This window comes from Suillus discolor (assembly GCF_016758755.1).
Source record: "Suillus discolor strain FC423 chromosome Unknown F5147scaffold_29, whole genome shotgun sequence".
In the NCBI taxonomy this organism is placed as follows: domain Eukaryota; kingdom Fungi; phylum Basidiomycota; class Agaricomycetes; order Boletales; family Suillaceae; genus Suillus; species Suillus discolor.
The window spans coordinates 193,344-220,075 of record NW_024541276.1 but is presented as its reverse complement, the minus strand read 5'-3'; the positions used below and the strand labels follow the sequence as shown (position 1 = coordinate 220,075).

At 48.3% G+C, this 26,732-nt stretch overlaps 10 protein-coding genes across 10 annotated transcripts; 4 read left to right on the top strand and 6 right to left on the bottom strand.

Moving 5' to 3' along the window:
• Positions 1-161: 161 nt before the first annotated feature.
• F5147DRAFT_695899 (uncharacterized protein) lies at positions 162-2,020 on the top strand. Its single transcript, XM_041437406.1, has 4 exons — positions 162-1,031; positions 1,080-1,124; positions 1,180-1,480; positions 1,528-2,020. The coding sequence occupies exons 1-4, from the start codon at positions 222-224 to the stop codon at positions 1,689-1,691; spliced, it is 1,320 nt and encodes a 439-aa protein (XP_041292558.1). The 5' UTR covers positions 162-221; the 3' UTR covers positions 1,692-2,020.
• A 237-nt stretch (positions 2,021-2,257) lies between these two features.
• F5147DRAFT_837161 (uncharacterized protein) lies at positions 2,258-4,956 on the bottom strand (the record flags this gene model as incomplete). The annotated part of the gene is made up of 6 exons (XM_041444047.1): positions 2,258-2,919; positions 2,969-3,601; positions 3,654-3,863; positions 3,914-4,488; positions 4,540-4,764; positions 4,814-4,956. 6 exons carry the CDS (start codon positions 4,954-4,956, stop codon positions 2,258-2,260), a joined length of 2,448 nt encoding a protein of 815 aa, XP_041292557.1.
• A 4,833-nt stretch (positions 4,957-9,789) lies between these two features.
• On the top strand, positions 9,790-10,766 carry F5147DRAFT_761102 (uncharacterized protein; the record flags this gene model as incomplete). The annotated part of the gene is made up of 3 exons (XM_041440508.1): positions 9,790-10,047; positions 10,110-10,187; positions 10,263-10,766. The coding sequence occupies 3 exons, from the start codon at positions 9,790-9,792 to the stop codon at positions 10,554-10,556; spliced, it is 630 nt and encodes a 209-aa protein (XP_041292556.1). The 3' UTR covers positions 10,557-10,766.
• A 266-nt stretch (positions 10,767-11,032) lies between these two features.
• On the top strand, positions 11,033-11,936 carry F5147DRAFT_773939 (S-adenosyl-L-methionine-dependent methyltransferase; the record flags this gene model as incomplete). The annotated part of the gene is made up of 3 exons (XM_041441546.1): positions 11,033-11,300; positions 11,361-11,554; positions 11,604-11,936. 3 exons carry the CDS (start codon positions 11,033-11,035, stop codon positions 11,934-11,936), a joined length of 795 nt encoding a protein of 264 aa, XP_041292555.1.
• Positions 11,937-11,960: 24 nt separating this feature from the next.
• On the bottom strand, positions 11,961-15,724 carry F5147DRAFT_577321 (uncharacterized protein; the record flags this gene model as incomplete). The annotated part of the gene is made up of 8 exons (XM_041431389.1): positions 11,961-13,208; positions 13,266-13,424; positions 13,483-13,820; positions 13,867-14,078; positions 14,127-14,186; positions 14,238-15,140; positions 15,199-15,296; positions 15,350-15,724. The coding sequence occupies 8 exons, from the start codon at positions 15,722-15,724 to the stop codon at positions 11,961-11,963; spliced, it is 3,393 nt and encodes a 1,130-aa protein (XP_041292554.1).
• An 89-nt stretch (positions 15,725-15,813) lies between these two features.
• F5147DRAFT_695865 (phosphatase 2C-like domain-containing protein) lies at positions 15,814-17,732 on the bottom strand. Its single transcript, XM_041437405.1, has 4 exons — positions 17,094-17,732; positions 16,657-17,034; positions 16,438-16,602; positions 15,814-16,380 (listed from the first exon to the last, which is right to left on the bottom strand). Exons 1-4 carry the CDS (start codon positions 17,404-17,406, stop codon positions 15,947-15,949), a joined length of 1,290 nt encoding a protein of 429 aa, XP_041292553.1. The 5' UTR covers positions 17,407-17,732; the 3' UTR covers positions 15,814-15,946.
• On the bottom strand, positions 17,730-21,078 carry F5147DRAFT_612942 (growth factor receptor domain-containing protein). The gene is made up of 6 exons (XM_041432472.1): positions 20,889-21,078; positions 20,762-20,830; positions 19,914-20,708; positions 19,522-19,860; positions 19,295-19,468; positions 17,730-19,235 (listed from the first exon to the last, which is right to left on the bottom strand). Exons 1-6 carry the CDS (start codon positions 20,935-20,937, stop codon positions 18,007-18,009), a joined length of 2,655 nt encoding a protein of 884 aa, XP_041292552.1. The 5' UTR covers positions 20,938-21,078; the 3' UTR covers positions 17,730-18,006.
• An 890-nt stretch (positions 21,079-21,968) lies between these two features.
• On the bottom strand, positions 21,969-22,724 carry F5147DRAFT_577270 (Calcipressin; the record flags this gene model as incomplete). The annotated part of the gene is made up of 2 exons (XM_041431386.1): positions 21,969-22,392; positions 22,447-22,724. The coding sequence occupies 2 exons, from the start codon at positions 22,722-22,724 to the stop codon at positions 21,969-21,971; spliced, it is 702 nt and encodes a 233-aa protein (XP_041292551.1).
• A 357-nt stretch (positions 22,725-23,081) lies between these two features.
• Positions 23,082-24,405, bottom strand: F5147DRAFT_695855 (uncharacterized protein). Its single transcript, XM_041437404.1, has 7 exons — positions 24,236-24,405; positions 23,788-24,183; positions 23,719-23,730; positions 23,615-23,665; positions 23,525-23,554; positions 23,432-23,472; positions 23,082-23,365 (listed from the first exon to the last, which is right to left on the bottom strand). Exons 1-7 carry the CDS (start codon positions 24,329-24,331, stop codon positions 23,266-23,268), a joined length of 726 nt encoding a protein of 241 aa, XP_041292550.1. The 5' UTR covers positions 24,332-24,405; the 3' UTR covers positions 23,082-23,265.
• Positions 24,406-24,504: 99 nt separating this feature from the next.
• On the top strand, positions 24,505-25,765 carry F5147DRAFT_178245 (uncharacterized protein). Its single transcript, XM_041428413.1, has 5 exons — positions 24,505-24,720; positions 24,776-24,889; positions 24,944-25,130; positions 25,183-25,337; positions 25,392-25,765. The coding sequence occupies exons 1-5, from the start codon at positions 24,678-24,680 to the stop codon at positions 25,502-25,504; spliced, it is 612 nt and encodes a 203-aa protein (XP_041292549.1). The 5' UTR covers positions 24,505-24,677; the 3' UTR covers positions 25,505-25,765.
• The last annotated feature ends 967 nt before the right edge of the window (positions 25,766-26,732 follow it).

Genomic DNA, 26,732 nt, shown 5'->3' with positions numbered 1-26,732 from the left:
AATTTTTTAGGAGAACACGTTTGCATATTTGCGCCCACAGTTCGTCCTTGAGCAAATTTCCATGCTGTAGGCGAACGATGATATGAACGGAAGTATTTGTATGTCACGTGACCGTGTACCACGCGTTGAAATCTGTTGAAGTGCTACTTTTGGAATGTGCTGCAGCTTTTCTGACCCTTACAGTCCTATTCTTATCTTGAGTTCATCATAAGATCTAGACGATGTCATCTGGAACATCTGCGCAACAGTTTATTACGAAGCTCATGACTTCACCGCAGAACAGGGCGTTAGCTATGGAGGCTGACACGATTCGGGGGCTTTTGGGCTTTGCTCGCCAGCTCCAACCTGGCGACCCAAAGCACGTAGAATACCGGGGAAAGATTAGCCAGATATTGGTAAGTCTGAACTCAGGCTTTTCTATGTGTACTGAACAAACCATCCTGCAGTTCGTTCGTGTACAAACCCTCATACCTGCGGCAACAATGTTCGACCCCATTTTCCTGTCAGCAGCGGTAGAGATAACCACCATCTGCCAGAACAAGCAGTGGGTCGGCATACCCAGCTGGCAGAATATCAGAGAAGATGACCCAAGGATCGAAAACCACCCACTGATCCACAAGACGTGGTATGTTCATCCGGATCAACAGATGTTACAGGCCCTCCCTGAGGGTGTCCTACTACTTGCTGACCCACCCACTGCTGCCGATGATGTTCCTTTAATCGCCGATAATACTTCCGTGGCTTCCAGCGCAATTAGCGAGCGCCGGCTGCGTGTCTTTGGTCCTAAGTCTCTGTCTCATGTGGATGAGAATGGCGAAGAGGAGGAAACACTACAGACGGACCAGTCTAAGGGCCTGTCCAATCACCGGGGATCTAAGAAACGGGGGTGTGAGTTACAAACCCCGCTTACAGGAGGTATGAGGGATGGGGCGCACAAACGAATCTGTGCAGACACCAAGTCCAATACCGTCAACAAGACGGGAGAAGGCGTATCCAAGGGAGTGATATATGTGCAACACCCTGGAGCGAAAGTAAGTTACTAACAATAGTCTGGTTATTTTACTAATCACAGGCTTCAGACCAAAACACCGACAGCTTTATCTTTGAAGGCAAATGGCAATTCGGTAAGACTGATACGTTTGACTTCTGGTAGCATACTAACTTATTGACAATTATCAGGCCAACACCTTGACAACACGGCCAGGCACCGTCAGCGCCACTGATCCCTGTCCTCGTTGTGCCAGGGAAGGCAAGATATGCATGAGAGCCAGGGGCAAAACTGGCCTCCTGTTGGTTTGCACTGCATGCAAGCAACTGAAGAAAAAGTGTGAGTTGGATGTCAACCAGCCCACCAAGCAACGAGGAAAGTCGGGCTTGCGAGGTGGCTTTCATTCTCGATCATCGGAGAGGGTGAAGGCGCGGAAAATGTCCGCTCGCCGCATGGGCACTTCTGCGGTGCAGCGAAAACAGCCTAGAGTCGGTAGGTGCATCACTCGGTTGACATGCAGTTCGCTAACAAATCCAAAGTCATGAGCTATGTGTCAGTGCCCCAGCTTCCGAACTCAGCCCCCGACTCCAAAACCGTGAAGCTGAGCAACGTGAAGAGAAAGATGAGTAGCATGGAGGGTGTGATCGACCTCCTCCATCGCGAGATTCAGACACTCCGCACGATCATCGATGCCTCGAACTGACAAAGCAATGCTTATGGTGTATACATGGCTTTGATTTCACATTAAGCTATCCTAGCCGAAGTGTTGTTGATTTACCCCCCTTCCCAACTTCTTCGAGTGTTAAGCTTGAGCATATACCACTATTCATAACCAGACTCGCGACCCGAGTTGTGGATATTGATTTAGCAGTCACCCTTTCTTTACACTTTCATGCCTTATGCCTCTTGATACCATTTTATGACTAGCCGATTGATGCCTTGTCACTTCAGTTCATGCCTACGCTAATTGATACTCAGTTTACTTATCTCAATCTCATGCATTAATTACTACTCTTTGCATTCGCCCCATCAGCACGGACACGTGACCCTAACTTATGACGGCTGAGTCCTGGAAATCGATTTCACTTAAGCCGTACGAATATTGGAGATCTATCTGTACTCTAATAGTATATTAATTCGTCAGAACAAACGCACATACTATATTTGACGGTTTGGGGACGACAGAACTACAAAGAATGATCTATGTAACATCCGTCCATTCTATGAGTAATAGCGAAACACAGAAAACAATATGTGGTGTAACGACCACTATAAAAGTAAAGTGTTGCTGAGCTTAACCCACGGCACGGTACCTGTGAATTTGCCTAGTAAATCATCCATATCCGATACTGTTTCCTCGGCATTTATCTGCTCGTATGTTCCTTCCGTCGATCCCAGCTGAGCAAGGAGAATACGGCGAACGTGATTACGGCGATTGTAGGCGGCTGCATCGAGCACCTGAAAACATTCCACAAGGAGAGCCCATAAAGACACATCTACCTCCGATTGAGAAGTTTGGAGGTCCGGGGGTAGATGATTGAGAGGATTCACCAGAAAGGCTAACTTCTTCTCGCCACATGCAATAGCGTCTAAAGTCGCCCACTCGTCGAGAGGGCGCAATCTCTGCGGTAGAAGGACTCCCTGCCTATAACGCAAGCAAATCCAGGCGAAAACCCACATAAACGATTCTAGATCATGGCGATATAGGTGTTTCACTTTGCCTTGTTGACCATCTTTGGTGAGAAGCTCGAGCGCCATGAACGGTACCGTGCCCGTACGCTCGTTTCCCTGAGGACCCACTGCATTCGCCAACGAGGATAGATCGTAGTCGTTTAAGACACCGATCAGTCTGCGGTTTTTCCTGTACCACATCAAGTTTCCAGGGCTGATATCTCGATGATAAACCCCTTCCTTCCACAAAGTGAGGTGGCCTGTGGGCCATGTCAACGAAGAGCCACATAAGCTGAATCAAAAACGTACATAAGATACACTGACGCCAGACGTCGAAAAGATCCTTGCCGTGAAGCTTCGTGATGGGGTAGAGCTTGCGGAATACAAGAATGTAGAGCACGCGACTGCCCATGCTGGGTTCCGGAACACCAAGCGCTTCTCGGACGGCGGACGTGGGATTCGTGAACGTGTGGTGCCAAAGGAGCTCAGGAATATGGTCTTGGACAGTTGGGTGCCTCTTAGCGATCTCCTCAACCTTTTTCAGGATCTCCGGCTCGCTAGTGCGACTCGCCTCTCCCCAAAATATCTTGGCCACCATTCCATCCTGGAAGTGACCATATTTTTTAGTGAGCGCTTCGCTAGTGACAGGGACCACATTGGTGGCCCGTCCTTGTAGTCCGTAGTGCGTCACTCTTTCGTCGTGGCTAGTGTGAAGCAACAGATCCACCGTTCCAAGATCTTCATCCTTGATTGTGAATTCGTGGCATTGTTTCCCCCCAACTTGAACTGGGAGGAAGTCCTTGTTTCGGCCCCAATCGTGAACCTTGAAGCGTTGTAACGCATATAACAGCACTATGAATCGCGGGAGATCTTGAATGAAGTTAATGCCCGAGCTTTGAACGGTGCCCTGGCGATCATAATACCAGGTCCAGATCACATCGTCTAAAAAGCGGTGGTAAGAGCGCGACCAGTCTCGACAGACGAACAAACCCACCGACAACGATGAAATTAATCAGATATTCGACGGCAAGATTGGCGGCAAACATTTCGGCAGTGTACAGACCCGTCTGGACAGTCACATCTGGCTCGTCAGGATTGACCTTGAATTTTTTCGCGGTAGATTCCAAAGTGTCCGCGGCCTTGCGCTTGGAGCTGGACCCGCCCTTGGAAGGCTGTGCAGCAGTAAGGTCGGAAGATTGGACTGCTGCTCGGTTCATTCAGTTTGATCTTGGATACAAAAGTCAAATCACTTACGCGCGTTATCGGACGCAGGTTGTGTTGCTGGGGTCTGCGAAGAGCCTGGCGTAGGCACTTCAGCCTTGAGATGATCCACCGGCAGATATTCTGGTTTAGTAGGGACATAGTCTGTTACTGTATACGAAGAGGGCGGCGCCTTAATCTCTTTCGTCCTCCCTGGCGTCTTTCTCTTGAACTCGATGCAAGCCAGAACATCTTTCCAGTGGAGTGGCGCTGGTGGCTTTTCCTTTGCATTCTTGGCCATGTGAGCCTTGCGCTTCATGTCGTGCTCCTCGTCGTGCTTCGTGTTACCCTTCTCGTCGTCTTTCTGTTTGCTCTTCTGTTTGCCCTTCTCATCCTCAAATGGAGCGCATGCGCTGTTCAAAGGAAGAATGACGACGTCGGGCTTCCGAGTTGATCTCACCGTCTGGTGGGTTTGGTACATGGGCATATCGTTCTGCTGGAAGATCATGTCCACAGTGAAGACAGGGGCACGCATCCCGTCAATCTTGATCTCTTCAAGACAAGCGAGCGCAATGTTCGTGGCTTCAATAAAAGGGCTGTAGAAGTCGCTTTCTATTCCTGGACGTACGCTTGCAATCATTGTAAGCGTGGAAGCGTCTGATCAGCGAAGGAGCACTCACTATTCTTTCAGGGCTGTCTCGATGCCAGAGGAGGACATGCCGCCAGCGAAGACCTGTCCATTGCAAACCGGCAGAATTCCCTTCAGGCACTTTTGCAGGAGCTCGGGCTGTTCCGTCTCAGGGGCACAAGACGCGCGCTGTAGGAGGGCTTGCAGCATGGCATCTGCCTTGCACTGCTTGGCCTGCTCAATGTCCCGCTGAATCCATGGCCGGACCTCCTTAACCCTTCATGGAACGTCAGGTGTTACTCCATAAGAGCAAGAAAGGTACGTACTGGACACCGACCAAGCTGATGTTCTCGCTAACGACGGAAGCCCCACGGCTGTTTGGAGTGGATTCTATTTTACTACCACCTTGACTTGATGCATTAGCGCGTGGCGGGGTAGAGGATGTGCCTGTCTCGCGAGCAGGGGACATGAAGCTAGGTGTTCAATGATCGCGCTGACTGAGTGTTGTGAGCAGAGCTAGTTGAGGGAGAGAAAACTAAGAGGCTAAGGAAGACGTCTGCTTTCTGCTTGCCTTATATACGGTCGACGAATGTGGCGCAAATGTAGTGGTCCATCGATCATTAATCTGATGTGGATTGATGTGGCGGTTGTGGACCTACAGTTTAATTCGTGACTCCGACGACGCGTTCCCATCAACACACGCACGTGACCCTGACTTATTTCTTGAAATCGATTTCAATCAAGTCCGGTCGTACCAGAGATCCATTTAATGTAATACTCTGATACTCTGTCAATTCGCCAGAAATAAGATTGGCTGTCGCGCGCCAGAGAGGTCATGTTTTTGCATACTGAAAGGAACTCCGGCCATGCATCTCGTTCTCGGTTATAATCAACAGAAGTTCTTCTGAGAATTTTGATTTTGGGATTTATGTTCTCAGAGTAGAACGGAGTCCGACGCTCGCGCTATCATTTCCACACAGAAAGAAGACCGTGAAATTCATGACTCAGTCGCAGTTCTCTAGTATTCTTTTGTTTTGTACACAACATCGTTACCCCCGTTTAGATCCTTGTGCTGTTACTCAAGATAGCAGAAAGTCAGCTTGTTTTGGAATTGAATATGAATTACTGAACAGTGTCGCGGCGCCTTGTCGCGGGCACCTTCTTTCCATATTTGGGGGGTGCTGTTATATGGTGCCCGCGACGCCCGCGACAAGGTGCTGCAACACTAGTATACTTGCTGAAAATAAACTTGAGCTGTATAATATATGGTCCCTCAGCAGTTATTTTGCACATCATAGTATTGCAAACTCGTGTTGGAATCGATGCAGAGTCCAGCGTATGTAGCCAACAACAAGCAAGTGTATTTTGCTCGTGAGTTAATCTGCTGCTCTACTTAGTAAGTTAGTAGTACAACTATTAGTGTACACTGTATAGCGTAAATTTGGAACGTCACGGCAGATACCGCAGCAGTCGCAGCCCAGTGGCGCAGCATTTTCCTTATAGTACTAGTGCCCCTACTAGACTATAGACTGGTGACCAGCCCGTCTATGAGGCAAACCGTCGATAGACGGACTGGTAAAACTGGGTTTGAATTTGGATCAAGCGCGGATTCTCAGGATAACGTGACCTCTAGCCAATAAAAGAACTAGGGTTTTTCAACAAGTATTGTAGAATACAAAATAAACGATATAGTTTTCACTAATTGACGCGACGCGACACATCCTCATATGTGCTGCAAAATCAATGGACCAGCAATCACTGATACAGGGAATCCACATCGCATCACTCGACGCTCTGGATCATTTCGCGCATGATCTTATCAAAGAACGCCTTCCCACCGACTATCTTCAGACACTCTGTGACTCTGACCGAACGCATGCATTACGCGCATGCTTGATTGTGTACGTGTTGACGGCAACAGCTATTGTTCCACGACAATTCCAGCTCGAGGCTGTTCTTGCGACATTGAACGGTCAAGACACCATCATAACTGCAGGCACTGGCAGTGGAAAAACATTATGTATCATAATTCCTATCCTACTCCGCCCTGGCACCATTAGTATGACTATTTTGCCACTCAAACGCCTCCAGGCTAGTGCTGCCGTGGTCCGAGTCGGTCCGGTTCAGAGGGTCCTGGACGAGAACCGGACCATGGTCCGGTTCTGCAAAATCTTCAAACCCTGAACCGGACCACAGAGAACGGTTCTCTGTGGTCTGGTTTGGTTTTTTTCTGGTCCGAACTCGAACCGAACCCGAAAATTTTCAGCAGTGAGCATGAAAAAAAAAACATTGAAATACTAGTTTACACATTGAGTAGCTACTCCAATGACATGGCTACATACCCCTCTCTGCCTCTGTAGCTGCTGATCCAAGAGCTAACTGATTTGATCTATACAAATGGTGAGAATGAAATAAAACACAATAACAACCAATGCTTACTGTGGGGAATGTGAACCTGCGGCGTCTGATCTAGACAAGCAATTTGAAGTAAGCTGCCAGTTAACCGCCATTAGGATGTGATTTCACTGGCGGAAAAAGGTGGTAAAATGTTAGTTTCCCTGCTGTGTGAATGACATGACTTTTACTCGAGCATATTAGCGAAAGCTCATTCAAGTCCCGATGTATGACCTCGGCTTTGTATGCGGTGTGCTTGCGGTCTCATCGGGGTATATTTGGAAGGTTGTCGAGTGATGAATGGTGCCGGGATATGTTTTGGTGCTTGATGACGTGTTTGAGATGTGGGTGGAGAGGGTGGCATTGGGGTAGAGTGGCGAGGCGTATCACAGCTCGATGGCATGTCTTCTGGAGGAGAAGGGGGGTGGGCAGTAGATTAGCGTGCGTGTCTTTGCCGTTCCTATGGATCCCCTCTGTTCTCTTGTCGAGTCGTCGCGGAATATTGGTTTGAAAGCGGGGTGAGAGACAGAGGGTGAGAGACAGTGGGCGAGAGCAGCCAGCGGGCATGTGAGACAGTGAGCGAGAGACAGTGGGTGAGTGAGACAGTGAGCGAGAGACAGTGGGTGAGTGAGACACGGCGAGCCAGCCAGCAAAAGTCAGCCGGCAAGAACAGCAAGCGAGTGAGAGGGGATGCGGTGAGGTGGCAGGCATCAACATAGGCGCAGGTAGTGTGGTGTGTGATGGGTTGTGCGCTGGTAGTGATGAGTGCTGGCCCTCGAGGGAGCCATCAGCATTCAGAGTACAAATCATAATACGCACCTCTGCAGCATAGTGCAAGACACAATCCCTCCAAAATCCACCTTGATCACGCCTAATATATCCACCTCCAGTAAAAGGTAGTCTTGCGCAGTGTTGTAGCCGGTCCTCAATGAACAGAACCTCCTGTTATAGAGGTGAGTTGGTGAGAGACTTGAGAGTTTAATTAGTTAGTGCTTACCTTCGAAAAGGCTAAATGTAGCTTGATTAATCAACAACGTAAATCCCGAAGACGACAGTCTGATGTCGAGGCAGATGTTGTCGAAGTTGAAGTCGATAAGGGTTCGGAATGGTTCGGGAAGGCCGAACCAGAACTGGACCGTTTGGGAAGACCTAGAACCGAGAACCGTTTTCCGGTCCAGTTCTAGCTGGCGCAAGAACCATGGACCGAACTGCGGAGAACCGGACCAAAAGTCCGGTTCGAACCATGGTTCTGGACTGGACCGCGGCAGCACTAGTACTAGTCACTAATATCTTCAACGGGTTTTACGTGCGTAGTTTGAAAATTTTGAAACTACAACGTACGTGAGCAGAGCAGTTCTAGAATCGTAGCTCCCAATCGCAACATTAACTGAGACCAAAAGAATACAAATGTATACTCCAACATAGGGGACGTGCGATATGTACTCCTACTAATGCGGATTTGATACACTGATTTCGAACATCGAAGTTCGAACTCGCTAGTGCTGCCGTGGTCCGGTTCGGTCCAGTTCAGAGGGTCCTTGACGAGAACCAAGAACCGAACCATGGTTTGGTTCTTTAAAATTGTCGAACCCAGAACCAGACCATTGAGAACGGTTCTCAATGGTCCAGTCCGGTTCTTGTCTGGTCCGAACACAAACCGAACTGAAATTTTTTCAAGCAACGGAAAAAACATTCACAAGACATCTACATGACATTGGGTAGCTAGTCTAACTGCATACCAACTGCATACCCTTCTGCCTCTACTGCTGCTGACACATGTCCATTCTTATAGGCTGCCTTCATCAATTATAGCGCGGAGAAAGTGGATGATGCGAGTGCGTTGCGGTGCAGAGTTGATGTGATGCCCGCGCTGGAGAAAGCGCATTCAGAGGGAACGGAACTGCCTTGAATGGGCAGGTAATCACGCGCAACACGAGCTAGTGTTGGGTACTGCAGCGAATGTAACTAATCAAGAATGTAAGCGGGGAACAATGAATTTGAGGGCTGACTTACACCCCACCATGCCACAACATCATCAGTCTCCTCCAATGGTGAAGTAAGGTATGCAGAGAGCTCTTGATGAGGATCGCGCATGCGATGGTCTGTAGCTTGACGTTCCATGATAGCGTCGCGCATCCAGGAAGCACCATAACAAATCGAAGCTTTCGTTGTTGATGACGTGGCCTCTGGCTCCTTGGGATGTGGTCCTGGGGCTGGAGGCGCTTGATAATATTTGTCAAACTAAGAATACATTTGGAGTTAGAGACCGGTAGGGTACTTAAGTTTGAATAGTACTCACCACTGCCTCAAGACGAGCCCTCCCGTTTGCGACCTTCGTCACAGTCCATCACTGTTCGACGTATGCTAACTTATAGTTAGGGTCAAGAACTGTAACAAAATGAGACATGGACTTAAGCAAAAAAAAAAGATACTCACCTAGACAGAGCGACAATATCCAAGGAGATCCATCAGGAAAACCCCAACTTACTTAAGCTTGCCTTAAACAGACTTAAGTCGTACTTAGTGACTTAGCCTACTTTGCTAGAAATTCAAATTTGACATATTCAGGAAAAAGTTGTTCAGTCATATTAGCATACATATTTTGTTACAGGTTACACTAAAAAAATACAAAATTTACTAGGTAGATGATGCATGAGAGAGGAAACAAATGTGGCTAAGTTGATTAAGCAAGATTAAGTAAGTTGGGGTTTTCCTGATGTCTGTTAGAGTTGAGAACCGGTGGAGGATCATGACTATCCAGGAAGCATATAGACTAGAACAAGTAGATATCTGTGATATAGGTAAACATATGTCAGAGTCTTGAGAATAAATTGATTAGTACTTACCTTCAAAAAGGCTAACAGTAGCCTGATTAACAAATAATGCAAATCTCGAAGACGGTGTTTTGATGTCGACATGGACACCGACGTCGTCGTGGTTGGTGTCGAAGTCGAGGGGATTCGAAGGTCAAGGAACGGTTCGGGAAGGTTCGGGAAAGTCGAACCAGAACCGGACCACTAGTGAAGTCCAGAACCCAGAACCGCTTTCCGGTCCGGTTCTGGCTGGTGAGGGAACCATGGACCGAACCACAGAGAACCGGACCAAAAGTCCGGTTCGAACCGTGGTTCTGGACCGGACCGCGGCAGCACTACTCCAGGCCACCCAGGTAACTTGGCTGGAGTGTAATGACTTTGTTTTTGCACATGCAGAATTATGCTATTATCACAGGTTCTTGAATCGACAAAATATGGCATACCTACGATCGCAATCAACGAAGACACTCCGACAGATCTGTCTCTCTGGGAGGTAAATTCAAAGTTCAGGCGTGCCACATCAGCGTCGTTGTCAGTGCACCAAAACTAACATAAAATATCTTGCTAGTCTATTCACGCAGGGAAATTCACTCATCTCATTGTTTCACCGGAGCAGCTATCAATGTTCAATGGTCACCTTCCGCGCCTTGCACGACTTCTCCGACAAAATCGTACCTTCACTCAACGCATTAAGCGTGTACATATTGATGAAGCACATAATATTCATACCGCAGGGCTTCCGCATCATGGTGAAGAAGCATTTCGACCTGCATATGGCAAGCTTGGAGAGCTACGTGTGCTACTTTGCAAGGGAACAACATTTCAGGATCTTGACAACAGATTTCACGCGTTCGTGAGGTGAGAGACGCGACGGAGTTGCTGCGGCAGCCGCAGGGAGACCTGTCGTAATGTCTACGAAACCAGAGTCAACAGATCGATTAAAGTTCTCATTGAGAACTGTCGAAGAGACTGGCATCCTTCAAGTAGCAGGTTGAATACAGAAAGCAGAATGAATATACATGAAGTGATGGAACGAGTCTGATATGAACGTTAAAACGTTATTGTGTCGAACGTTACAGCACGCACGTCGATCAAACTTAGCGATACTTGCAAAGGCCTTAGCAAAAGTTCACGTGGTTTTGCTATTCCAAAAAAGGTTTATACATCACGTTATCCTGAGAATCCGCGCTTGATCCAAATTCAAACCCAGTTTTACCAGTCCGTCTATCGACGGTTTGCCTCATAGACGGGCTGGTCACCAGTCTAACTAGACTATGGGCTGTGCTGAGGTGGCAACTTAAATATCGAAAACCTGAATCGAACATAAGCGCTCGCACAATGGCCGAACATGATCGTGACCAACTTGAACACCACCACCCTGATAGCCATGATCATGGCTCTCCCAACCCCCATGGCTCTTCCCAAGTCCATGAGGAGCAACACAATTTCAAGGAATTTAACAAGAATTATTTCAATGAGCATGGTCATCAGTACAATGATCATCCCGACGGACATGAGCTAGCTCGGCGCCTTGGAGCAGCCATGATCAACGCCTATCTATTCGAGGAGGACTCGACGTTGGTTCTAGACTATGCTTGTGGCACAGGTCAGTCATGCATACGAAGGGTTTCGTAGCGCTCTTGTGAATTTGTCCGTCATACTCCAGGTTTGATCTCCAGACAACTCGCTGCGCATGTCAAATGCATCGTGGGCATGGACATCAGCCAGAGCATGGTCGATCAGTACAATCAGAGCTCTTTTAATCAGGGTATACCACCCGAGGAGATGAGAGCTGTGTGCTGTGATCTTACTACTGAAGCCCCAAATCAGCTGGATGGAATGAAGTTTGATGTGGTTGTGGTACGTCTCCGACTGCAATGTTCCACGCTCTCACCTTGACGAATTCTAGTGTGCATCGGCGTATCACCATTTCCCCTCTATCGAAGATGTCACGAAGGCTCTTGCATCATACCTGAAACCAGGGGGTTCGCTCTTGGTCACAGATTTAATGAAAATTTCTTCTCCAGAATCTGTACAGGCGTTGTTTCCCACCGGAGCACTCAAGTCGAATCTTGTTGCGCACAAGGGTGGATTTGAGGAGGCAGACATCAAAGCCGTATTCGAAGGTGCTGGATTGATTAACTTTTCATTTGTGACAGCCTGCAAGGCGAAGATACATGGACAGCCTGTCCAGATCTTCTTAGCTTCTGGGACCAAGGAAGTTGTTGAAGAAGAAGCATAAATTACTCTGTATTAGATCAAACCATCATTTGAGAGATAATGAACCACCAAAGCGTCTTCTGGCAGCAGTATCGACTTTGGCCTTCACTTCCCAGAATGCTTTCCACCAAGCCTTTCCGATGATCTCCGCAGTCGAATTTCCATCATGATTCTCCTCCGCGCCGCTCGTGCGTTCGTACACCTCCCAATTCCTCCTCAAGAGGATAAGCCACCACTTCATTACAGCAATGGTTTTCTCTATGCCTGTATCAGCCGATTCTACGCTCCGCACCAAAAATTTGCTGAAGTAGTCAACGTCTTTTTGCTTCGGAGGATATTCTGTAAATCCCTTGACCCATGACTCGATGACGGTCTGAACATCTCCAGTTTCCGCGAAGTACAATTTCTCCCCTGGCTGCTTGCCCTGCTGCTTCAAAAGAGGAGGCTCCGGGTGCTTAGCCTGAGGAGGGGGTTTCTTGCGATAAGGTGCAGATGGCGCGCGACTAGAAGCCTTGATGATCTTGCGTTCTTGAAAGAGATTTCCACTTCTCGCATGTCGAACCATGATCACCTGCTCGCGCTGCAAATCCAAAGGTAAAGCAGCAAACACATCTGGGTCGATATCAAGTTTGCGAAGCTCTGTGTCAGATACACGCATGTACGATGGGACATCACGTTTTGCAAAGAGCGTGTTTTTGCGGGGGGATACGCTCGTTCTGTTCTTGGGTGCAAGTTGTTGAGTGATTCTTTTGACGTTGACGCCTTTGACTAGGATTGTCGGTCGGACGTCTTGAGAGGGTTGTTCCGCCGGCATTGGCGAACGTGATCTGCGTTGATATTCAACTTCTAGTTCCTTCTTGACGTCGTCTGGTAATGCATTGAAGACGTCCTTGTCAACCTGGGAGAAAGAGGGAAGGTCCAATGTAGGCAATGGACGTGAAGGACCGGCCTCATTCTCATTCTGGAGTGGATCATCTTGCGAAGGGGGTTCAGTGATAATCCTAGGCACTGGGAGGACATCTTGTTCAGTGTTCTCCTGTACAGTCGTATTGGAGCTTCTAGCGTGGAAGGGTAGCTTCACTTGCCCAGGATCGGTGATGTCAGATGCCGACAGCACATCTAGCTTCTGTACCTGAATGCCTATTCCGCGCAGCTCTTTCGGATCGAATCCCCAGGAATCCAGTAGTGCCCATGCGTGGTCACCGATATCCTTTGGATCGCTTGTAGCTCTGCCATTTGTGCTGCTTAATAGAGTTTGCTTGCTGAACGTTTCACAGATACCGTGTCCCATGAACTGAACGGTGAACATTCATCAGCACCTGGTTTGAATAAGGTCTAGAATCCTTGATACCTTGGGTCCCTCGACAGGTGCACTTGGATCGCGTTTCATAATCTTCAGTGTTAAAGAACGTCCACACATGTCGATAGCGTTCAATCTCCGAGAAACTTCTTCGGCCATCTGGTAGATGAATGCCTTGGCTTGGCCGTCGTTTTCAAAACGGATTCCATACTAAATTAGACTCAGAGCTCAGTGACTACATAAACCAAACTAGTTATCAGCAACTCACGTTGATATCACATGAGACAGACTTCCTCGGTTTGTCAGACTCGAGCTTTCGTTCATCGATGCCACGGATCGCATTGTACAAAGTTTCGCCAGTAGTCTTGCCAAGCGCGTCGCACAGTGCGGCCTTGCTTTTCTTAGCGAGTTCGCCGAGATTTGTGGCTCCGAGCTTCTCGTTCGCTTTGTGGCGCGTAGAATGTCCGAAGCCGTGAAGGTCATCGATATCTAACGGCGCTAGAACCTCTTCTACACCTTCTAGTTTCAGATGGAATGATCCTGCAGGCTTAGCCTTACGTGTCGCAATGCGAGCAAGTTGTATGTTCTCCGCGATACCAATGCTAACTGGCTGGTGTCAGTAAGCGACGACGGACACATTAATGTGAAGTACCTTCACAACCTGTTCCTTCTCTGACCTCGGACCGTATCTGTTCTGCAAGGGACCTTGCGGGATCATCCACGAATGCTAGGGAAGACGGCCGGAGAGCATATCGGGAAACACTCGTGGTAACCTCAATTAAAGCCTCATCAACGGAGACGGCCTGGATATCATCCGCATGACGCATTAAAATAGTGTAGAAACGCAACGACAGCTGTTTATATCTGATCTCGTGTTGGGTGAGTATAATGAATGAAAAGACAAATACACACTTCTCAAATTCGTAGGGCATAGTCATAAGATCAGGGCATAATCTCCGTCCTTGCTGAAGGCTGAAGATAGCTATTACTCACAAGTCAACACATGAAATGCATGTAGCATACCTCATTCCGTTTTTGATCCCAAATGACCTGGCTTCGTAGCTTGAGCTTGCTATTTCACTTGTACTCGATGCACCCCCTGTGCTCCCTTGCGAGTGACAAACGACAACTGGTCTGCCTCGCAACTCAGGGTGACTCAGAAGACCGACGGAAACGAAAAAGCAATCAAAGTCGCAGTGCATGATAACACGCTTCAAACCTGGGGCTTTTTCCTTTCCTTTTCTTTTTGATGGAGACCTCGCCGCGAGCTGTGCCCCGCTCATGTTGGCATCACTACTCTTAGCTATGTCCTGAAGGTCGCCTATAGACTCATGTATCAACCCATTTTCAACTTCTTCTTGGGCTTGTTGAACCAAATTTTTCAGCTCAGCCTTCCATGTGGACAGGTAGTGCAGTCGTGAGTGTTTGTAAAAACCTTCTATGAAATCCGGTGCCACGGAGGTATGTGCGGCTCTCCATTCAGGATTAGCCATCACGCGCTCTGCTAGCGGGTTCGATGTATGAGCGGCGTATCCAGGGACGCGTGCAGCGTCTTTGTACGTGCCAGGATCCGTAACATGCAGCGGTCGGGGTGAATAAGATGCGGGGTCACTAGCCTCAGGGGCGGCAATACGTGTCATGCCGGAATCAGGCGTTGTCGCAGAAACCTGTTTGTTTGATGGTGGCTGTTGATGCTTACGCATACCGGAGCATGCTGCTATACGTGAATCCGTAGACAGATAACTTTGAGGCGTGTGCGCTCCTTGATGTTGCTCGACCCTGGCCTCAGGTGTGAAAATGTAATTCCTCCAGGGCATTAAGGTTCCTGCAGCGGCACTATCCACCAACCAATCAGGCCTCACAATCTTCATGTGCTTCCATTCTTTGATCTTCGCAGCTGTCAGTGAGCAAGTGATGATATGGGTCCTGTATAAGGGGCGATGAATCTTTGTGAAATAACTGGATTGATAAGGAAGGTGCAGACACTAATGATTTCTTATCCAGGTAAGGTTGAAACACACCCCCGTGCGTCACTATCAACTGACGCAGATCTTGAACTGAAGGATTCGTCCACCCGTTAATCTGCGATCAAAGTCAAGACCCTGCATTCCTGAGATGACGGTGGAGATACGCACATATATTGAAAGACCGCTAAATGTTTTTGTTGTGGTGCCAACGCCTAGGTCTGCATTCTGTATCTGGAGTTTGGCGCGCTTGCGATGCATGTATTCTCCGAAATGTCCAAAGCGAGATGCGCCATAGATCTCGGGATCATCCTCGGTGTCACGGAGTCTATGAGTCAAGGTCCCGTGTGAGGTCGTCTCAACTTGCTGCTCGTCACTTTCATCATGATGACGCTTGCGACTCAGTGACTCTGTGTCAGGTGAGGGAGCTGTGATTTGATCTCCGGGTAGCACCGCGTTCCTGAGAGCTTCAAGGAACTCTGGATCGTCAGGGCCGAACAGGTCGGAGGAATCGGTAGACGCAGAGGATTGAAGTGGCTTCGCCATCAGTCTCCCTAAGGCAATACAATGATGTATGAGGAGAGAGGCATATGGTCTCCGCGTCCTGTACGGCAGCCCGGTGTTCAGAAGAAACCGTTGGTTGTCCTTATTTGTCAACGGTAAACAAATAGCAAATACACTAGTCGACCACAACAATTCCATATGTGGGTTAGCAAGCATGTTAAAGTAGAATAAGTATGTTCTTCAGACTTATCGCCATATAATACATTATAAACACTGTACAACAATAGACACATCATCTAACCAAGGTGAGTCCATGTTCAAAGTCAGAACACGAGATACGCTCGTCGGATCATTACCAAGCGCTTGCCAAAGCAGTCGGAGGGCCAGACTTTTTTCATCTAGCTCTCTTGAGCTACTACATGCGGCCGCACGGGCCCACCGATCAACAATTACATGTTGGTTTGTGCCGCATATGTCCGTGAACCCATCTGAGCAGAGAATAAGGTATCTGCGAGGAGCTCGGGGCGATGGATCAAGGGGATAATGCGTGACTTCCGGCGTGGATGAAATATATGGAGGCGTGTGGTTCCTCATGAGAAATTCTTCCCAAGGTGATGTGTCATGTTGACCAGGGTATAGATTGTAGAGGATACGTCGAGTGAACTCGGGTGGTTGTTTGAAGGGGGTGTCTCCTAGACCTGTTCAATTGAGCATGTCAGCGAATAGTGAAATCTGAAAATTTGAATGTAACATGCATCGAAAGGGTGCAATAGCTCCAAGCACACGACCATCCAAAATACACTCTGGCTCACCAGGGTGCTCATTCATGACGCGTTGAACCTCGAGAGGATTTTCTCCATTATGTGATCGCGTTAAAACCTCGACATTCCACGCTTTCTGATCAGTCTCTGAGACCATCACTTGAATCAGAACGTTAGCCGTCACGACAAATATTATTGTCACGTCCTACGTACGTCCTTGGCAGTCACCTAGATTGGCGAGCCATAGATTTTGATGATCAGGGTCAACAAGAGCTACGAGCGCAGTAGTACCATACAAGCACAGCCTTGCCTTCGTGTAATTTTGCCCTCCTGAAAGTTGATCATCGAGAACTTTCTGGATCTGCAAGTCCGACAAGCGAGACAAAGATGACAAACCGCCCGGGAAAAGTTCCAGGACGTCATTAGCGATGGCGTCATCGAAAGCGCGAATAGCCATCGCAAACATGTCCGCAATTAAAGGTGGTGGTACAACACGGTCACCGTGTTTCTGAGTGATCAACTCCAAGTGTTCCCGTACAATGATGGGCATGTGATGAGCCACATGCTCGACGGTATGGCTGCCGAGGTGACCTGTGAATAATTCCCCGTAACGACACAATGACAAGCACATTGTCAAAAACTGCGCCTACCATCAAAAACCGCAGACAGGGTCCAGACGCGTCCCTGAATATGTATCTGCTGAACTGCATAACGGTCTTGCGAGGAGGTCTTAGCGCAAGGTTGGAAGTTGAGGGCATCTGCCCGCCACCGTCCAGTCGGGTCAAATTTGACGCTGTGGAGGTTGGAGGCTGCCGCCAGGTGATCCCAGGCATCGTCATGGTTCAAATTTCGGAAAGGACGTGGCCAATCATCTGTAGGACTGCACAAATTACCAGGGATATCGCCAAAGGAGGCAGACGAAGTTGGACCAGCATCCCAGGAGCATTGGGATATTCCATCCATGAGGCGCCGGTCACGGAAGAAGCAAGCGCAGAAGAAATGTGGGGAAGCGGAATCCCCACTTTGCGGTCGGGCCGCTTATAAGTCATCGCTGCTGTCATGTGCAGTACTGAGCGTTAAAGTTCAACGTTAATTAATGACATATATCAATAAATTTGGAGTCTTTGAAGCCGTGCGTATACACGTGGCGTCAGACGTCGCCGTGGTACCACATTGGAAGTTTGGGACGGAGATGGGCACTTGGCGATTCAACGTGATGGATATAGTTAACTCCCGCAATGCTGTGTTTGGCTGTAGAGTTTCGCGCGGTCATTCGATGCAACACAGGCACTGGGAAACCTCCATTGAGGGACGAACACAAAGGGGAATAAACTTCAAACCTAGCCAACTCTCACTACGTGCCAGTGCAATTTTTGCAGGGACAGCTAAATTACCTAAAAATGCTACATACATTACACTCTTTATGAGTGGCGTTATCTAAGAGCAGCCAGAATCATAGTCGTAAGCTACAGTATAGTGACGAAAAGATGTGTACAATGCTATAAACTTGTAGAGATCGTGGTAGGTAAAGATCCAGTCTAATCCTCAAAAGTTCATGCTGAATTATGACAACATAGCTTGTTTATTACGGAAAGGGTTGCGAGATCCGCCCGTATTTGAAGGTGTTATCCAATCCGATCTAGGTTCCGGGGACTGTCTTACGGACGCAGCGTACTGCTCAGCGGCGGATAACGATTTAGAAGGTGTTGGCTGACGTTTTAACACATTTGGTTTCTTGGGTACCGAAGATCCAAATGTCGTTGTTGAAAACCGAGAAGTCAAAGGGTTCGACTTGACAGGCTGCCGAGGTTCAGGTCCGGAACGAACCCTCCCTGTCACCTGGGAATACATGGAACCCGCCGACAACCTATGAGCATCGGAGTAATCGTGTGATCCGCGACGCTTGTAGGGATGAAGCGAGGGGAGAGGCGAAGGAGATCGGCTCGATCCCGTGCAAGAGTACTCCTGTGCACCTATGAGCTTCTCCATTTCCTTATGGTGCCGTGCCTCCTCCGCAGCGCGCAGTTTCCATAAAGCCACACTCTCCGACTCAGGCCGCGGGCTACGGTTGTGCCCAAAAAGCTTCTCTCCAAAGCGGGCAAGTCGCCATCTCCAGCTTTGCTTGTGGAGGGCCTTAGCAGACGCAAATGCCGCTGTGTCCTTTGCTCGCTGCTTGCGAGCTCGCCGGCGCCAGCAGTACAAAAAGGTCACAAAGATGAAGGCACATCCAAGCGCCATGAGCAAAATCTCCCACCACTGCAATCGCTGGGTCGTGATTATGGTAGGAGTCGATAGCCCCGAAGGAACCGCGCCTGAGCTCGTACCAGAGGGTGAAGATACTACAAGTTCTGAAAGGCATGCTCCAAGACCTGGGACAACACTTGTACCGCTCGTGCAGTTAGCTGAAGTGCAAGCACCCCCACGCAAAACTTGACTAGAACTTGAGCAAGCGAGGCAGCTATTTGGACCGGCGCCTGAACAGCTAGCACAGCTGGAATCGCAAGACTGGCATGTCGAGGACGTTGTGTCGAAATACTGGTTCTGGCTGCAAGTAGCGAGGCAGCGCCCACTCGTAAGGACAGGGAGTGCTTTGTTGCAACTTGTGCACTGGCTAAAGGATGCGCCTGAACATGTTGCACAGTCTGGGTGGCAGGAAATGCATGCCCCAGAAGAACTAAACGTGTTGGAGGGACAAGAATTAACACATTGCCCGTTTGAAGCCAGCAAGTTGTTCGCGCATGTCAAGCAGTTGGTAGCACTTCCCACACAGCTGGTACAGGATGAAGAACAAGCTAAATAAATGATAACGTCAGTCTAGTTTAGTAATGAATTGGGATGAGACAACCCGTACCTGTGCACGTCAAATTATCTTGAGGAGAGAGGAAAGTACCAGACGGACAACTCGTCACACACTGCCCTTGTGACAAGACGAAGCCAGGAAGACAACCGGTACACTGAGCTTGATTAACAGTGGATGCTGCATTGAAATTGGATATCTGGCAGGTCGTGCACTTCGGTCCACAAGCTGAGAATCGCAAATTGAGCACATGCTAAGCGCGCAAAGTGCGATACACTTACTATCACACTCATGCTTGTTATTATTAGCAATCAGATTGGAGCCTGAGCAAACACCCCCGGTGTTGGTCGTCACGCATGACCCATTAAACTTGTACGTGGCAGGTCCGCAAACAACACAATTGTTCGAATTCGGCCCGGTACAAGTCGTGCAAAGCGGCGAACAAATCGCGCAAGTAGACCCAGCGCCGTAGCTTCCATCAGGACAAGCCGTACCATTTGACGTAGTTTGCGGAAGGGCGTCGCACTTTGTGCGGTCGTTCCCGTCCTGAGTAAAGCCCGATGCGCAAGAAATGCAGTCCCCGGTGCCATCGGCACACTGTTGACAACCTAACTGACAGACTGGAACCAAAGATGAGATTGGGAAGACAGAAAAAGAACGTGTCGTAACTCACTTTCACAGTTCCCGCTTGTATCTAAAAAGAAACCGGCCGCACATGCTGCACATTGAGTTCCGTTTGACGCCGAGGTCCAGCCGCCGATACAGGTACACTGTCCATTAGCACCACATTCTCCGTTGATACAGTTGCAGCTCGATGGCAGGTTTGACACTACTGGCACCAAGCAACGCCCCGTTCCCGAGATTCCATCATCACATGAAGTACACCCTGACGGACAGGCCTGGCACTCCGGTCCGAAGAAACCAGACGAACATGACTCGCAAGATGAACCAGTGAATCCACTTGAACATTGACATGTTCCAGAAGCAGAGCAAATGCCATTCCCGGAACAAGCCGGTGAACAGGTTGATGATTGCAAGTTGAGTAACGATAGGGATCCTGAGGCGCTCGCAGGGAGCTGGCTGACGTCAGGAACAGAGTTCCACAGAATGACACGGCTATTGCTTCCGGCTGATACAGCTGCCCAGACGTTCCCTGAGAGGGCAAATGAGGAAGCAGTAAATGGAATGGATGTATTTCCGACGGGGGACGTGGGGAGGCTTGAATATGATCCTTGTCCTGAATAGAAAGCTTGCGGATAGATAGCAAGACCAGGTTGAAGTGCAATGTTGAGTGGAAGAGAAACCGAAGATCCAGCACTCGAGCTTCCGAAGCCAGTGGACGGAGAAAGTTTGGCAGAAGAAGACGTTAACAGCTCATGAAGTAGCTCTGGGTTGGTCGTGGATGTATATTGCCCAGGAAGAAGAAGGACTTCGGTCGATATTCCAGATGCTGAAAGAGTTGCTCCAACTTATCATAGCCATGAGTACGACGATGTATGCTCCAGTAACTTTTTGACTCACGAGTTGTATTAGAATAACCTTGCAAGCATTGACCCGCAACGCATACAACAGAAGAAGAAGATTGTGCGACTGAGCAATGGCTAGCGTCAGACAGATTGAGCGCAATGTTATGCAGCTTCGCACTCACCAACAGACGCGCCAAAGGCGAAAGTAGCAGCAAATATGCTCGACAACATGTCGAACTAAGAAACGTGTAGTGAGAAGGAAGCAAGAAATAAACGCGAAGCTCTATCACAGAAAAGCATGGCGAGCGTGGCCTTTTGTTATTTAGAAGAATAAGGACGGTGGGTTGCTGCTCGACCAAGAGAACAATGCTTCGTCCAAGAACAATAAGCAAAGTGCATTTCAAACTTCCTTATTTGGCAATCCATGCCGACTCGCGACATTACATAATTGTTCCAGGCCACAATGTACAACGCCGTGGACTGCGCATACTAGTATTAGAGTTGTTAAATTTAAACCGGTGTTTGGGGGAGATAGAACAATATTTAATGATGACAACATAGCGCCTAAAACTTCTAGCTCGTTTATGTCAATGATCAGTCTCACTGAGCGCTGATTACATGTGTATGAGGTACTGAAGCGGCCAAGCTCGGGGATGTGACATTGGTGCCTTCAGCGCAAAAGTTCGAGAGCGTCGGCAATAATTAAGAAACATCTCACAACATGTAAACAACATAAGGCATAATATTCTACCTCAATTGAAATAAGTACATTCGTAATCGTATGTTTCTGGCTGCGGTAAGAGTCCAGGCATGTGGTTATGGCTGTTATACAAGTCCATTACAAATGACTAGGAAAAATGATGCTATAATATCTCAAAACAGGCCCCATAAAGGATGCCGACAACCTAGAAGCGATAGGTCAGCATCAAGTTCAAAGCGACATGATAAACATGGATCAGAAAATTATTTGGCAATAGAAGTTATCTCCACAAGGATCAGAACAGGTCTGAAGTATCTCATCAGGAGAAAAGCACAAGGAAAGACGCTCACATGGTGATATACAGTGTGCCGACAGTATATGTATAGTACAACAATTTGCAGTGACACTGTGGAAAAAAAGATTAGCACCAGGTTTAAATCATTACTTGAGGCAAGAAGGGTCAGAAAAAAAGGCAATATCAAGATGTCCGCATGTAGGTCTCGGAACAGGTCTGATGTGTATCATCCTGAAGGAAAGGTGAAATATAAGACTTACACAACTTTTATCGCACCCGCATTGGTGGCATGGCTGTTGCTATAGGTTTCCATCGTAGCCTGGCCGGGGATGGACAACCATACTCCCAGTCGACCCCCTCCGCATCATCATCATCGTCATTCATATCGCAGTCCTCGACGTATACCCCCACACCTACGCCTTCTTCAGGTTCCAGTAGCACTTCTCGGCTAGACCGCCTCTCCTGCAGTTTCAACTTGTGAAGTGCAGCTATAAGATCATCCGCGAGAGGCGTAGCATTTGGTGGTTCTTCACGAATTTGTTCCCAGCCGATGGGTGGGGATCCAGGTGGTGAGATAAGGAAGTTCTTTTCGATTGGTGGAGGACGTAATAAATTTTCATCTGCCGTTGGTGACGACGGTGAAAATATGGGATTGGGTTCGGAACGATATACTCTCAAAACCGTGGGTATTCTGCGCAAAAAGAAAATGAGAAACACGATGAGTACTTCGAATCAGACCACGTACCTGTGTGGGAGAGTCAAAATAAGAGGATCACAAGCGTTCTTCGCGACCTCAGCGGCCTCCTCTGCATAATATACCAGGATTATACGGCAAAATGATGCTATCGGCACCCATTGGTTAATCTCGCCGTACGTAGCAAAGTGGTCGCGTAAAGCATTGATTATCGAAGGTTGGAAAAATGTTCGAGGAACTTGTGTTATAACAAGCGAATTTGTGGGCTGAGTAGACTTGGGTGATGCAAAAGAGTTTGCACGTTGGGTCAGGATCGAAATATCTGGCATGTCGTGGCTAGTGCTGAGGTGGGAAGTAGTCGTGTGTTGCCTCGAACGACATCGAACTTTGAACTTATATGTACTCGAAAAAAATATCCGTGGTTACATAATCGCAAATGCAGCTACACTGCCTTCAGGGACCGGAAGAAACACTCAGTAGGCCAGCGCAGCAACAATCGCAGCTTGAACACAGGTTATTATTTACAGTATACAGGGTATGTCGGAAATGCGGTGTCGTGGGCAGTCCTTGTAGTTCTTTTGTGTTCTCTATCGATGCGAAGACCTTTGTCATGTCACTTGGCCACTTCTCAAAGGAAATTCGGTTGACTCAATCTGGATTCAAGTTGATGGTTTCACAGCCCAATCGCACGAACAATACACGCAGTGTTAATAGATTGTGAGAATGCGTATGGACAGGTCCAGATGTTTGTTATCAAGTCTCTTCTAGAGATAGTAAATCGAACTTCAGCAACGCTAGTACTTTATCATACACCCCGACTTCCGAGTCTGCCAATGTCCAATTCCTACAATTATCACATCAGAACGATCGTTATGCACGCAAGCGTTTCTGCACAGCATCTTGCTTCTCCTTGAGAGACTGCAATTTCTCGTCCTTCGTGGCGTCATAAGCGATGGTGACCTGATTAAAGCTGTAATGATGAATACGCATGGATCAGTCGTCATATTAAAAAGGCTGTATAAGCCTGATGACTGACGGGTTATCCGGTGATTTCTGGAACTGCTTGTGCAACAGATCCTGTATATTCAAACGTCAGACATCTCGAAATTGCGCTCACGGCGGCACTGACCTGATATTGCTGCAGGCGCAGCCCGGGATGCTGCGGTTGAGTAAATAGTACGTTAGCCTTGTACTTCGCCTACTGGGGATGCGGCTGTACCTCGTCTTTCAGTTTTGGCAGCTCGCGTTCCTTGTAGGCTTCAAACGCAGCCTAGGGATATTATAAATCGTGTGTTAGAAATATACCATCAAGTGAGTTCTCACCTTAAATCGGCGCTATTAGGTGGTAAGTGTGTCAGTTATTAGCATAGCCTCAGGAAGAAACAATCTTGCCTCTGGGTGCCTTTCGATACCTGCAGCTTGTTGCCCTACACTGGCCTTGTCCATCTTTGCGGTCACTACCTCCAGTAGATCCAGTGCATTATCGATGCCAGTTGCAGCATAGCTTTCGATCTCCTTAGGCGGTTCATCCTTGACATTCGTCTCTGTTGCTGGTATTTCTTGACTCGAGCTGCCTCCAGCTGCGATTGCTCCGGGACCAGCTGGTTTGACATCTTTCTTCTTTTTGGGTGCTGTCTTGACTTTTACGGGAGGGGCAGCTTCCTCCTCTGCAAGCAGCCGCGCATTCTCGGCTTTGCGGGCGAGCTCGGCTAGACGCTTGGCTTCCTTTTCCTCCTTAGCTTTGTTTCCCTTGGCGCCATCCTCCCATTTTTCAGCCTCTTTTTTCCCCTGTCAACACAGATTAAAGAATTCTGTACAAAGGCCATGCTGATATACGCACCTTCTCAGCAGCTGTAGCCTCTTGCTTCTTCGCCTCGTTCTCTGCCTTCTTGGCTCGACCACTCTCTTTTTTTGCGTTGCCACCTTTGGGAGCCATTAATTCTGAAGGTGCGGATATCAATCTGGTATAATCAAGGAAGAAGGTTCGAGTTCAAAAGGCCTTCAAAGAGCCCAACACTTAGTCAGATATTAATCTAATCTAATCTCCAGCGGGACCCGGACAACACTTATGTAACACAGCCGACCTCGTGTAATTCAAACAAGTGCATAGCTTGACTTAGCCGTTGAGCAGCCCCATTTAAAGCGCTGCTGTACCAGTACTTTCTATACCCCAACACACCCGTTTCTTCTGTGTTCTGCATCTCTTTTGGATACCACATCATCCTGTCGTAGATTCCCATCAATTCCTATTAGTACCATCATTTCATACGACGCTCACATCAATGGGTGATTCAACTGTGAGCAAGTGGTCTGCAGGAGTAGGTTGTAAGTGCGATTGTTCAGCTTTGTGTGTCGCATACAGATCGATGCGCCCAAACAGACGGTCCAGTCCTTTCCCAGACTGATCTTTATCTGCTCAATACCGAGTTGCAACTGCACCCGATCATGTCTGGTACAAACCATGGCTTCCACCTCATGTTCAACCTTGTCACTGGTATGTCGTCTCAGAATCGATATCCGATAAGAGCTAATGTTTCGTAAACACAAGGTTCTACTGGCGGCTTCAATCCTAATGACCGGGATCGTGATATACCATTTTCTGCCAAAGACGAGCCTGCAACGCTTCCCCGCGTTCAAGATCTTATCATCATTACCGAGTCCAGTCCGTGGTGCACGGTAGTGCACAATGACCGTGGTGTTACTATGGGCGATGTCTGTAGCACGATTTGGAAAGAGTGAGTACCTGTCCAGCCGCCTTAACGTCCGAATCTAACCTTACCGACCCAGGTACACAGAGAATTTTGTGACCGATGCAGAATTCAACGTTCTCCCTCCAAGGCTCCAGGAACAAGTAAAGAGGGCCGCTACGCACAATAATGCCTCCGGTGCATCTTGGAACATGTATTACACCACCCCTGCACCAAATCGGTATAAACGGGTTGGTGAGTTATCCGTGTAACTTTGCTGTTATGCAATGTCTCATACAACCTCTGTAGATTGGCTTCGAGACAAGTACTACTTTGACGGTCTGTCGAAGAAGGACAACTACTCGATTCAGCGTCTCGGTTTCAAGGCCCCCAACATTTTTGTACTAAACCTCACTTCATGATGGCCCCGTACCGTCACGCTTTCCGCCATGCTTCATGATGTATCATACGTCGCGTACTCTATGCTAACCCTTGTCATATCTAAGGAAGGCCCCATCCCCGCATTGAGCTGTGAACGTATGATCAGGCGATTCTCGTCGGAGCAACTCTGAACGAAATCAACGTATCGATCAGATGATCAAGTTAGAGCTCTGCCTCCGAGATCATCGTCGTGATCGGATCTACATTCATTTCAGCATGGGAATCGAATGGTTCATGAAGGACCAGGAATGATCACCCCAATGACTACCGGCATTGCCCATGCCAAGCCCGAATTGTGGCGAGTTTCAAGAGCATAGGGTCCCCAGTGTAACGCTGGAGCCCTGAAACGGAAGGGGGCCTCGAAAGGTACAACAGGGTCGACAGTTTTGACCCTCATTCCGACCGCACCTGCGATTGGATGCTAGCCAACATCAGCGAACTTGGTGCCGCTGAAACATCGTGGAACCGCCTTGGTTGTAGGCGGGATGACTGTCTTATCCCTTCTAACTTACTCTCAGATCACTTAAACCTCTAGCTAGGGAAACATAGAATTGTAGGTGTCGGAATATTATGTGTTGCGAATATACACTTTGAACACTTCCGGTTTCTCCTGGAAGCAAGTGCGTCATAAGTCCAGGAGCAGGGGCCTATCGCGTTGATATCACAACTCCAAATTCAGCGCCGACTGTTCAAATCAGTAGCTGGGGCCCCAAAACTCGTCTGCTGTCCAATTCAAGAAGTAATTCCTAGGTTGACTAATGGAAATGAAAACCAAGGAACCCCGTGTCGTGTTGATCTGTCACATCGGTTGTCATCCTCACGCTATACATACTCGTGCGATACGCGGTGGTGACTACATTTAATTGTCCAAGCTCGGATCCAACGTCTAGATCCAACTTGGATGATAAGTAATCTAGTGGAAACTTCTCACATCAAGAGCACAGCGAAGCCGCTCAGCGGGCGCGCAAAGTTCCATCGTGCGCTTAACTACTTACACCTGAAGGCGCTCGAGCTGCATTATGATGCCATCATGATTCATAACTAACGCCCCGGTCCCCGGATGTACAAATGCATGTGACAATGTGTTGCAATTATGTAAAAGTAGGCACAGCCACTAATCACTGACTTGCTCAGGGTAGCCGTCGGCCCATCTAAGTCCTTTCTCATCTTCCCACTGCCTCTTTTTTTCCCTAAAGGTCATTGTCAGTT

Bases quoted from the DNA above. Each gene is read 5' to 3' on its own strand.
- F5147DRAFT_695855 (XM_041437404.1), bottom strand. From the start codon at position 24,331: ATGGCTCCCAAAGGTGGCAACGCAAAAAAAGAGAGTGGTCGAGCCAAG. The intron at 23,555-23,614 runs GTACAGCCGCAT...ACTCAACCGCAG, and splicing joins TGCCAAAACTGAAAGACGAG to CATCCCGGGCTGCGCCTGCA. The intron at 23,473-23,524 runs GTCAGTGCCGCC...TTGAATATACAG, and splicing joins TGCGCCTGCAGCAATATCAG to GATCTGTTGCACAAGCAGTT.
- F5147DRAFT_695865 (XM_041437405.1), bottom strand. From the start codon at position 17,406: ATGGATGGAATATCCCAATGCTCCTGGGATGCTGGTCCAACTTCGTCT. The intron at 17,035-17,093 runs GTAGGCGCAGTT...AATTATTCACAG, and splicing joins CCTGTCTGCGGTTTTTGATG to GTCACCTCGGCAGCCATACC. The intron at 16,381-16,437 runs GCATGTTACATT...TCAATTGAACAG, and splicing joins AGCTATTGCACCCTTTCGAT to GTCTAGGAGACACCCCCTTC.
- F5147DRAFT_178245 (XM_041428413.1), top strand. From the start codon at position 24,678: ATGGGTGATTCAACTGTGAGCAAGTGGTCTGCAGGAGTAGGTT. The intron at 24,890-24,943 runs GTATGTCGTCTC...CGTAAACACAAG, and splicing joins CATGTTCAACCTTGTCACTG to GTTCTACTGGCGGCTTCAAT. The intron at 25,131-25,182 runs GTGAGTACCTGT...TTACCGACCCAG, and splicing joins TGTAGCACGATTTGGAAAGA to GTACACAGAGAATTTTGTGA.
- F5147DRAFT_612942 (XM_041432472.1), bottom strand. From the start codon at position 20,937: ATGTTGTCGAGCATATTTGCTGCTACTTTCGCCTTTGGCGCGTCTGTT. The intron at 20,709-20,761 runs GTGAGTCAAAAA...GGCTATGATAAG, and splicing joins AGGTTATTCTAATACAACTC to TTGGAGCAACTCTTTCAGCA. The intron at 19,469-19,521 runs GTAAGTGTATCG...TGCGATTCTCAG, and splicing joins TAACAAGCATGAGTGTGATA to CTTGTGGACCGAAGTGCACG.
- F5147DRAFT_695899 (XM_041437406.1), top strand. From the start codon at position 222: ATGTCATCTGGAACATCTGCGCAACAGTTTATTACGAAGCTCATGACT. The intron at 1,125-1,179 runs GTAAGACTGATA...GACAATTATCAG, and splicing joins TGAAGGCAAATGGCAATTCG to GCCAACACCTTGACAACACG. The intron at 1,481-1,527 runs GTAGGTGCATCA...ACAAATCCAAAG, and splicing joins GCGAAAACAGCCTAGAGTCG to TCATGAGCTATGTGTCAGTG.